Consider the following 12,081-nt stretch of genomic DNA (forward strand, 5'->3'; position numbering starts at 1 on the left):
TTATTACAATAGGTTTCTTTTGCGTACTTAATGAAGTACATTAAATTAATTTTCTTGCTATCGTGCCATGTTTGTTCTGTTATCAATATAATGTTTCGGTAATACTGTTGCTTCTGTGAGATTGTTAGAGAAAATTCACATGAATACATACCGTCTCCCATGGCGTCAGCATAGGGCAGACTGAAGCGAACAAGGTCAATCATGCGGTTGGCCAGATTGATATAGAAGCGGCCCACTGTTGTCTCCAGATTGCTGAGTTGGTTGAGTACCATCATGCTCCCCTTCACGATAGGCATCATGGGAGCTGCGGCTAAACCAATTGAGGGTGCCCCAGAAAAACGATCAACACCATACTTCACTGAATTCTGCTCTGCAAGGTCTCGCAGGAAGGCCAGCTCCTTGAGACCTGTTACACCCTCTGTAGAGAGAAGACGAGAGACGTTGTTAGTTTACACCTATCTAACAATTTGATCTAACATCTAGTACACAGGATTTTTGTAGGCTGTCACAGTTCATTCCCAATGAGTAAACTGTCAAATTTATGTTTTTAAAGTGGTGACCTATAATTCAAACCAGTTGCAGTCGAGTTAAGCCTCATCTCTCATGCCTTTAAAGGCCAATTAACGTAGCCAGGATGACCAACGCTATCTCCCCGCAGCTGTCATCCGTAACAATTGGCACCTCGGATAGTGCACAGAATGTCTGTCACTACCCAATCACCGAGTGGATTACTGGAGAATCCCTAATTAATGCCAAGGCTTGTCTGTGGCTCATAGTGCTGGCTGACATACACCAGGCAAAGTCATCATGGATGCCAAAGTCAAATGAATATAGAGGGGAATTCTTGATGACAGCACAGATTCTTGTCACTGAATGTGGAAGGTAAACATTAAGATCTTCAAAGATCGACGAGACATATTAATAAACCTACCACTATTTTAGCACAGTGGTGTTTTTAGTCAGCACAAAAAATACTAAATTCAGAATCTAGTTGATCAGGATCACGTACATTGCTAATAAAACTCATAGAATGATAGAGGTTTGCTTCCTTTTCATCATGGTGCTCTTGAAATTGGCGAGGTCCTCTGTCAGTCACACACATTCACAATGAGCCATGCGCCCTTTGAAGTCTCACTCGCTCTGCTCTTAGATGTAGCTAATTTACATTCCCCGGGTGCAAAAATTATTTGTTTGTTAATGCATGCAATGTATTTGTGTTGCAGGGGGAAGGCACTTAGAAGAGCCACATGGACAGACAAGGACAATGAAATTGGAGAAGAAATCATGTAGCAAACAAAACAACGAGGCCTTTGAGCTTTTACAGCACTTTCCTATCTCCGGTCTTAGAAGCAAATTGTACCACTGCAAGATATGTCAACTGATTTTTCTCCTCAGTCATCTGCAAATGTGAATTTTTCTTCCATTCACTTAAAGCTTTCTGGGAAGTAATTTCTTTACTCACAACACAAAGCAAGAGGAAATTGACCAAGCAACAGCCTGTATCTCAAAATCTCGGTTGTTGGATCACTCAACATATGTCAATATGAGACATGACGCATTATTTACCATTAACATTGATAGATTTAAAAAAAAAAAACCTGTTCTAAGGAATATTTTATACATATCCCATACAGAAACTATTACCATGTACCACTACACATTACCAAATAAAACACTAAAATCAAGTAAACAAATCAATTACCTTCCTGCTGTCTGATTTATTGTTATTTCATAAATTACCCTATTAACCCCCACTGATAGGGATATTATAGATGTCCAATTAATGTCGACTGGGAGGGTTCACAGCAATCAATTGCTGACATTCAAAATCAATTGGACATCTTTCACAATCAGTAGCACAAAACAATCATGAAGCGGCTATCCTAGTTTCTAAAGGACGTCCATTGCTTTCAATAGCAGTGAATTAGTTACAATTTAAGATTGTAAATAGTGAGGAAAAACTCACAAAAGTCTTGCCTAAACAAAGCAAGACAATGCTTTGGAGAATTTCAGATAAGGGAGTGTGATTAAAGGGGGTAACAGGATACTCTAGCGATGACGTTTTGTGAAGTGGTGAACTTACCATTCATGAGCGCATATGTGAGTATCATAACAGAGTTGTTGAAGTGTCTGTTCTCTTCTCTGACCACACTGAGGGTCGCTTTTTTCTCCTGTTCTGATGTCTCTCGAGATGTAATCCCAGACGACAGGTAGATGATAACCATGTCTACTGCTGAAGGACAACAGAACGATCAAACATGTCAGATGAAAAAGCTTTTATCTGGCAAGTAAAAAAAAATCAACCAAAGTTTGCATTGTTTTATGCAGCAACTAGTATCTTACTATTGCTCTGCTTGCTGAGGCTGCTGGTGTTTCGGAGAAGCTGAAAAGCTTTTTGGAAGCCTGTTGCGTGTTCCGTGGTGCCATCAGAGGACTTGATGTTGGAGATGAAAGTGCTCATTTTTCTCTTTGTTTCGCTAGTGGCAGGAGAAAGTAGACTCTTGTAGCATTGGTCTAGAGAGCAGGAACGGACTATCTCAGCCACTGACAGAACAGCAATCTAGACAGAAACAATAACCGTACCATTAAATGGAGAGGACCAATGGAACTATTGTGATGCAAACTCAGTTCCAATTGTTTTATCAATAATAATAATAACAAATGAACAATAAAGTACAGCCAACACAAAGTCACTTTACACATGCTCTTTTTGCTTCATTTCACTAAGAAGTAAATGTTTTGATGGATAAAATTTTGTACCTTGTCATGTTCATCTATTGCATTAAGAATAACCAATGCTGCATCTCTGGCAATTTGAAGTTGAGTTTCAGTCACAGATGCTCCGTGATCGATCATCACAACAATATTTTTAGACTGGGGACGCACTGCTGAAACATACACAGGCCTGTGGAGAAATAAGCACAATTAAATAAAAGCTATATCACTGTTTTGATTTACTATTACTTTCCTTTTTAAGAAATTCACTGGAACTATTCCATTATGGACATTCTCCTCAAAGTACAAATTAACACTTTGTTCAGCACAGTTATATTGTATTCTAAAAAGTACAAAATATATTTTACTCTTGAAGAATGTTTGCCTAAAAACCTTCAGATACATTGTAACTATTAATATTCCTATTGTCTGATTTGGAAAAAAGTGGAAAAAAGCAAGCGGAAACGTCATTACCACAGGATCAATATGTACAAATTCAAAGTTTGAGGACCACTGTATTAGAAAGCAAGTGTCAAGAAAACCTCTTAATGGGGGAATGTACCAACAATGCGGCATTACAAATTAAACAAAAAAAACCTAATCAATCAAATAGCCTAATGCTCGCACTTATACAAAGACTATGTCTTACTATGAGTGAACATTTAGATTTTAACCTTAAAGTTTTATTTTGGTCATATACATGTGCTTTCGTTCATTGTGTCTCCGTGTGTTTTAGTGCACACATAACAGCTGGGTTTGGGTACAATGGAAGCAAGCGGGGATAAGCTTCAGTGTGTGTGGTCTTTGCGGACAATAACAGGGTGGAGGTAATATATTTACAAAGCCCCATTCACACTCAAAGCAAGAAAGGGAACAAAATCTCACAGCGGTTATGTGGCAATTTACTAGCCCAGACAAAAGATATGATTGAAAATAGTTAAGGCAACTTTTTCCCCTAAATCAAAGTTGGAAAAAATGTAGACAACTATAAAGGACAAAGATGTATTTCAGTGATAGTCAAATAAAACCCACAACAGTGGAGGTGTGAAATTCCATTAGGCCTCAGTAATACCCAGCCACATTGCTGCCAAGGGTATGTGTGGTCAAGAAGCACGCCGCCAACAAGCCGCCTGGCCCTCACAGCAACTGGCATAGAGGTGAATGGGCTAGCGAGAGCAGGAGGGAGAAAGAGTGTTACGGTGAGAAAGGGGCAAGGGAAACTAGTAGTAGAGTAAAATAGGTTTGGCAAAAGGTACATAGTATAGATAGTTTGTGGTGTGTGCTAGCAGCTGGGAAGGAACAGTCATTCATTGTGACACAGTGCCAGAATTATAAGTGACAACTAGAAAATGAAAAGAGAATTGAGCATAACTGTGACGAACAGAAGTCAGAGTAGTTCTGAGAATGAGGATGGTTGTGGTTGAGGATGAGAAAGAAAACAGATAGCAGAGGGTGAGGAAAGCAAGAGTGGTCAAGTTAAAAGGAAAGAGAAGGTTTTGATCAAGTGCATACCCCAAAAAAATATAATGTTTTTTAAAAATTGGAAGAAAAAAAGAATTTCATTTTAATGATGTTTAATACTAGAGAAAAAGCCAGGAGGTTGTGAAAAATTCTAAGAGCAGACATGTTTTAACATTTTAAATGCTAGAACTGGTCTACCCAATTAAAAGCAACTAATTTAGATAGTCCACCGTTGCTTCTTAATACCAGTTATAACCACAATTTCCCAGGCTCTTGTGAAGGGAATCTTGTTTACATGCGTCACTTCAATAGTTGATTCTGATTGAAAAACCAATGACATTCTATTGAGACTGTTTTTTGGCCTACTCCATTTGAATACGTAATCTTTGTTACTGTAGTTTGTGCTTTGTTGTGGCTTTGTATCATTAACTCCCACTGTACTGTAACTGATAATTGCTACATACATAGATTTCATGCCTAGTTTTAAAATTATAGTTGTACACTGCCCATGCAATGTAAAACTGCCTTGAGCTACACCTAAAATGGAAAAAAGAGAATATTGGTCACTAATATGTGAAATTGTGTATCTAATCTTACTAAGTATGATAAAAGATTTTTCCCACTTGGATTTTTTGTTGTTGCTTAGTTTCAGTTGACTCACTGAATCATCTCTCAATGAAGAGTCCAAATACAATGGGCATCTCTCCTCAGCTCAAACTGTTAGCCTGCTGTGTCTCTATTCACATGTCCAACGCATCATTTGCGAAAGATTCATCACTATGTAGTTTGCTACATGGGTTAGGAACTTTATTCTCCATGCTATTTTCTCTAGCAGCCCAAAACTATAAGCCTGCAGCCTTCTTTGGCATTCTGAGATACTGACTGGCAGCCCGTAAATTACTGCCAGTACAAATGAGAATGGGTATAACTCATGTCACATTCAACGAAAAAAAGGCAGAAGATATGAGCCCTGTCATTTTCCCTGTTAAAAAAATATTTTCTCTTCAATCAATTATTAGAACTTTTTTTATTTGTATATATTCTGTTAATTTTTTTTTAATATTCTAAATGTCCACTCCGACAAGTCGGTGTTCTACCTGCTGCGGTGTTCATAACTGCCTTTACAGTGGAATTTGTGGGCTGGAAACACAGTGAAGATCCCCTCCTCGGAGCTGAAGTACTGCCACTTGATCCCTGGGTTGGATTTGAGGTTGTCTGCCAACACTGGAGAAAGAAGACGAAAACTAGAATTATTAACAAATGTGTTTTATTTGAATTTTTTTCACATTTATTATTCAAAGACCAAAAACATGAGAACAGAGTCCCGAAGGCAAACCACTTATTCGATGGAACAATAGGAAATCTCGACTGGAATAACTTCTCCCATAAAAACAAAGTACAGTATGTATCACTTTTAAATTTATGTATGACTAAAAAGCCACAGAGTTTAATACTGATTGGAAATCCTTTTATGCTCATAACCACATTGAAATTGGTTGTCAATGTCCACACTGGAACAATATCAGTGTATTTATTTGTGTTGCTTTATGGTGGTTCAGCAAGCAGGTGAGAACAGAAGCAGTAATGGTAGTGGGAATTTCAAATTGGAAAATAGTGATCAATAAAATCTCCAGTAGAGTGACATTGTTCCTATCTAGGCAATGTTGTCAATCAATCCCGAGTGTTGCTACCTTTTTTTAGGTCTCAATTCCAGTTTGACTACTTGAAGTGGCTTCAATTAAATTGCATCAAGGAGATATCAGTCAAACATTACATACATAAAAAGAGAAATTACTTTCTAGAAAAAGTAGAACGTCAAGTCACCATGGACAATGTGAGACATTGCTTTAATTGTGGGAAATGTATTTGTAAGTGTAGACAGAGTGCAGGAAAAGTTAAGAAAATAGTGTTAACTCTAATCTCGGAGGTTAATTGTATTTGCTCAAACCAACAGAGTCAAGAATATCCTTACAGAGATTCCATCACAAAGACAGTGACTTCCTCCTTGCAGCAATATTGCACACCTTTTCTCACAGAAAGGGAGGAGGAAGCCTGGGTCCCTTAAAATGCCACAGAACAAGAAAGCAATACTCAAACTTTTTGTGGCGTAGTAAAAGGTAAAAGGTTTGGTAACATCCAACTCGTAATTGGATTATGTAGACATTTTAAATCTCAAAAAGAGACAGAATTTGCAGCTAATTTGATCTGGATGTACATTTGTAAACATAAAACAACAGCATGTCATTCATTCATTCATTTACTGTATAGGATTTGCATTTTTGAGATATGCCATTTGAATCATCACACATTGCCTTAGCTTTGCCACCAGCCTTAGTATTTAAACTGTTATGACCATGAGATAACAGATAAACAGATTGAAAAATGAGAGGGGGCACACATTATTAAGATGTTAAAGTCCCAGAATTTGTTTTATTTATTTTAGACTATGAACAAGAAGGATTTCAGATGGAATGCAAAGCAGCAAATACCAAATTGAATATATTTGAACATAGCCTTTGACACACATAGCTCATTAGGTCCATGTTTGCCTCTATGTTACATCTGATTTGCTTATATTGCTAACTGAAAGAAAAGACAGGTGTTGAAGACGGGTACCCACCTCCGCAAAAGCCAGCATGAGAAAGCAAATGGGTACTGAATAACAAACACACCTGAGTTGAGGTCTCTTCCGGGGTTGAAAGCCCGGCTGTTGACAGTGGGTGAGAGTCTATCACAGCAGATGGTCTTAGACACATTGGTGTTGAAATTTCCATCAAACCTAAAAGAAACACAAACAGGCGCAACCTTTAAGAATATATATGGTAGACACACAAAGCCACTTGTTGGCAGAGTAGCACTAGTTTTGCGCTCAGAACCAACATGTTTACTACTCTTGACTTTTATGTCTGATTAAACTCACTGGTATTGAATGTGTGCTAACCTACATGTGTTGGGAGTTCAAAATTGCTATTGGCATGCATAGCAAGTCAAAAAATTAAATGAAATTAGAGAAAACATCTGGTGGAAAGTTATACGATTTTTGCTGTTGTTGTTTTTTTCATTGAAGCTCCATTCATCTGTTGCCCAGACCTCTTGTTAGAGCAGGATTTATGACTTGTCATGAATAACGTTTTCCATGGAAATCTGGCCAAAATGTGTTTCTCCAAACAAAGTAATGTTGCCTGAATACACAAGACTAGGATAAAAGAAAACATTCTTTATATAATTGAAATCCCATGTCAGAAAGGCCAATTTGGGATGGGTAGTTATTTTAAAATGTAGCTCCGTGTAGTAAAGGTTATGTATGATTCATTAGGTGATGGATTATATTGTGATGTCAAACTGCACTCAGTACACTCAAAGAGGACAGAATATATCTGACGCACTGTGGCATAAAATGTTTGATGACTGTTCCAATTGTGTAATTGGCTGAATGTACCACAGTATAACAGAAATGACAATTCATTTTACCTAAAGTCAGGCAGAACATTACCGAGCATTTTAACCTGCTAATTACACGCTTATTTAAATTTGAGTGGAATCGACACAAATTATGCAGTTTCTTTTCTATTCAAATTATGAGGAATTTGTGTTCTTTTTAAAGCGTCAGTTTTATTAAACCCCGTTTCTTGTTTTGTATAGAAATATGTCAATGTAAATTTCTTACAATACTGGGCAGCCCTTTTGTGTGGAATATATTTTTCATATAACTTTAATATTTTGTTTGTTTGTTTGTACGATAGTCAAAATAAGTATGTAAGTATGACACAGCGAGTGTTCATCCAATAGACGTGTATATAGGCCTTAAAGATGAGGAAAATCAGCTGTGACGCGAGGCAAAACAGCAATGTGTATGAACACACTCCTTACAAAAGGTACCCATACTTTACAAATAGCTGATCCTAATCGTCTGCATTAAATTCCAACAAATATGCACTTATCTTCGGATAATTTTAATGTATTATTTCTATATGTTAACATTAAATTATGCTTTCGACAGCCCTTATCTCTGGAATTAAGGTCTGACAAAAGGGGGTGGTATGCAGAGAAGCGGCCCTTTTTCTGCACTGCACCAAAGCTGCAAGCTTTGATCCTTCCATCGCTTCAGTCCAACTCACAGTCCCAGCTCAGCAATACACACATGCACGCACACATTAAACACATGCGCTACACACTCATAGCTCCTTCTGCTAGCCGACCTAGCCCCGGCCCAGTTTGATTGGCAGGTGCTGTGATGTAGAGCTTGCGTTTGTACTTCACTCATTTAGTGTCCCATAAGGCCAAAGTCATTACTATTCTCCTTAAATCCAGTTTGCATAGAAGGGGTGCACAGGACGCTCAGAAAAATGTGTGGCAGATAAAAAATACATTTGCAGCTGCTTTAAATTCAACATCAAAACCTGAGTAAGAAAGAAGGGGGTGATAGAGAGGGGAGAAGAAGGAGAGTGAGAGTTATGGGAGAGAAAAATGGGAGGGGGGGTCTTCCATTTTCGATCTCGAATCTTAATGAAGGGTAAAAGACAAAAATATATTTTTGCCTTCCTACTCATGAGCACAAAAATTTCCAGTCAATTTTCTTTGCACTATGACAATTGAATTGTATTAAATTAGGTTTGGTCATTACAAAACAGCTGAAAAGGTTTCTACTTTTAGCCTTGCCATAGAATGTAAATTTAGAATGTTCATGGGAAAACCTACATCTATTACCAAAAAAACGAGAAATTCTTCTCACAGAAAAGGTAACTTCATAATGTTTGAAAGAAATATTATGAAATTGTAAGGATAGAACATAACTCGTAGAAAAATATCTATTTACGTGTACAATGCAGAATTCAAACCCCCAATTGGTTTCCTATGGAATAAACTAGATTTTTAGAACCTTAATATTGAAACAGATAAACAGATCTAAAAAGCAAAAAATTGAAATGCCCCAGATGTGCTGTTTTTTATTCTTAACACATTTCTGAGGAATCGGAACAAGACTCTTTATCGGCAGATCCACAAAATCAGGTGACTGCCTCGACTCACTGACAAAATGTGCAATTGGGACATTCCCAGCTAACAGTTAGTTTGGAATTGGGTCATCTTACTGTTATGGAACGAATTAGTTAACTCGTGCTGTTTTAAAGTTTGACTTAAAGCTTATTGTGCTATGAGCACACATTTTTTGCCCCAGTGTAATTTGACTCTTATGTTGGTTTATGTGACTTTAAACCTGCCCAGCCACAGTCTTTTGTATGCAAATGCACTTGTGTGCACCATGTGATGCAAACAGACAGGGGTGAAGGGCTCCGTAGTGGCTGGGTTCAACTGCCCACAGAAGAGTCAGTTTCTCTCACTAAGACCACACATATCTCCTGTGTGATTGTTTATATGCCTGTCATCTTCGGCCAATTGCTCCATTTATTAATGATTGCAATTTCCCATATTAAGTGATAATAAACTGTATGACTGCAACGCAGCACATATTTCCTCACATTGGGCGCAAAACTTTACTTTACCCAAAGTGGACTTAGTGCCCAATCAGTTAGGGTGCCTTTTGTATGCACTAAATTCAAGATTATGTGGTCACTGTATGATGATGACAGCTTGACTGTCTGGGTACATTGCTTGCTGACAAGCTATTTACCTGCAGGGTTGCCAACCTCCGTCGACCCCATTTTAGGAGTTTCATTTTTCAACAGGAGTGAATGTGATTTGCGCTAAATCGATATAAAATGTAAAAAAAACAATGTAGGACAATTTATATCATACTGTTACTGTTACACCTTGTGTAGGAAGACTACGCCAAGCCTTTTCCAGCTTTGTTTGGATTTTGGATTGCCCTTGAAAATGCCCATGAAATTACCCCACAAAAAAACAAAACATGATAACAGTGACCGAAAAATTGAAGTCGCTAGCCCCCCAACCTCCCCAACTGAAATGATGCAATTGGGGAGCGAGGAAGAAGAGGCAACAGAAAAAAAAACAATGACGAGCATGTGAAGAAAAAAAGTGGCCTTTAAAAAATCTGCAGGAGATCTTCAATTTGGCACGCAATTTCCAACAACGGGTCGAGGCGATTGATGACAACATGCTCAGAGCCATCGATTTAGGCAATCGTCTTGACAGATTAGCGATCATGTCCGTGTAAAAAAGCATATTAAGAAACGGTGGTCACAACTTCCCATCACAAACAATGTTCCTTGTGCGCTGACAATCTCTCGCAGAAGCCACTTCTGCCGCCTCCTGAAGATTCTATCGCTGATCCAATGCCCCTCAAATCTGACAAAGAAGACTTGGACTAAAGCTACCAATAACCTGTGTGTTGGGGGAGATTTAAATCAAGAAGGACTGTTTTTCAGTACAGTGCCTAAAGTCTTTACAATTTATATAGAATATAGTTAGATATAAAACATTACAGGCTTTTCATATGCTGATAACTCTAGCATTTAATAAATACACTTCTTGATAATTTTACTTGCGTATTTGTATAGCTGGACAAACATACTATGGTGTTAATAAAAGAGATTCACGGTTTTTCGATTATCTCGGCCATGTCTGGTCTACATTATCCGCGAAATTAGAGGGATCACTGACAGTAAATCCATGTTTTAAGACCTGGTGCAACATAAATATTAGTTCTTGTCTAAAGAGCATGTAAATGCTTATGTTACAGGTGGCTAGTTGGTCCTGAGCGAGATGCCCTCCCCTCGGACAGATGACCTTGCAGTATGTGAAATTTGCACTGCAAAAGCAAACATTAAGAGACAAATAACTTCTCATGGCAAAACGAGGGAAAGAGACAGAAATCGAGAGTTTGAGGAATGAAGGATGGAAACAGCTGCATCACTGCAGATTATATGTGAAAGCTTCACTATCAATTTGGTTTCAGCCTGCTGGAATGAACGATTGGCTGAATGGAGTATATTTATCTTTCATGTACCTTGGGGTAAATTACCAGCAGTATTAGTGCGAAAGCTTCTAAAACAGACTCGGATGAGAGCCTTCTTGCTCTGTTCCTTAAACTATGCCCATTTTCACAAACCACAAAAAAGACAGTTGCCTATATACCAGACAAGTGGTGGAAAATGTCCAATTGTCCAAAGAAACACTACAACATAGAGACCAAGAAACCGTTCAGGGTTGTTACTTTCTTTGTTTTTTTTTTAAAGCAACCTCCTAAAATTTCCCTGTCATTTCCCACAAACAACCTGCCTCCAGGTAGTGGTTCTGATTTAAAAAAAAATAAAAATACAACGGTCCCCATCAAATGGTGCATGTCTTTGTAACTTCACGTGCAGTTGTGCGCCGTGTGATAGATTTCATCTCAATGGAGAGAACGTTCGCATTTCACCATCGCAAATTGCCTCCAAAATGTATTGCCCATAATGCAGCTCCTTCCAGTTCATAGTAAAGAAACACTGTTTCTTTGGCTGACACCGGACTAAAGTATGCGGTGCAGGATTAGGTGCCAATTAACAGCCAAATGTCTTTTTGTATGGAGCTTTTAGCTCCAAACCCAGGGAAAAAAAACCTCAATTATAGCAGTAATGTTGAAATTAAATTAGGATACTATTACAATTTCTTTATGACTGTCAACATTTTCCTGCGTTTCATTTTCAAAAAAGAGAACAGACAATCATCAAGAGGGCAATGGGTAAAACAATAGTTACTCACTCCATCATAGATGGTGGGATAGAACAGCAGTCCTGTATTGCTGTGAGTGGTGAAGTGAGGTGGGCAGTGTACGAGGCCTCCACCACCTGTTTGTTCCTGTTCACCACATCAAGGTAACGGTTAAACTTCTCCCGTATCTTCTTGGCCAGCTGCACAAAAGTAACAGTCAAGCATGAGTTACAACAACCTTCACCAAAACATCTGCAAGTTCATTCCAAAACTAGTATAGCTGTTACACAATCTCTC

The 12,081-nt window shown here is 38.2% G+C and overlaps 1 protein-coding gene across 2 annotated transcripts in view; it reads right to left on the minus strand.

Annotated features, from left to right (window-relative positions):
* Positions 1–12,081, minus strand: part of cachd1 (cache domain containing 1) — a 45,848-nt gene that overhangs the window by 16,428 nt on the left and 17,339 nt on the right. The window contains exons 3-9 of one of the 2 annotated variants that reach the window (XM_077717278.1): positions 11,836–11,984; positions 6,849–6,955; positions 5,274–5,400; positions 2,761–2,905; positions 2,344–2,560; positions 2,084–2,230; positions 152–418 (exon numbers count right to left, since the gene is read on the minus strand). In XM_077717278.1, coding sequence (XP_077573404.1) covers positions 152–418; positions 2,084–2,230; positions 2,344–2,560; positions 2,761–2,905; positions 5,274–5,400; positions 6,849–6,955; positions 11,836–11,984 — 1,159 coding nt within the window. Of the gene's footprint in view, positions 1–151; positions 419–2,083; positions 2,234–2,343; positions 2,561–2,760; positions 2,906–5,273; positions 5,401–6,848; positions 6,956–11,835; positions 11,985–12,081 lie in introns of both variants that reach the window. The other variant, XM_077717277.1, reaches the window with a different exon arrangement.

Source organism: Stigmatopora nigra, chromosome 5, assembly GCF_051989575.1.
Source record: "Stigmatopora nigra isolate UIUO_SnigA chromosome 5, RoL_Snig_1.1, whole genome shotgun sequence".
NCBI classification, from domain to species: domain Eukaryota; kingdom Metazoa; phylum Chordata; class Actinopteri; order Syngnathiformes; family Syngnathidae; genus Stigmatopora; species Stigmatopora nigra.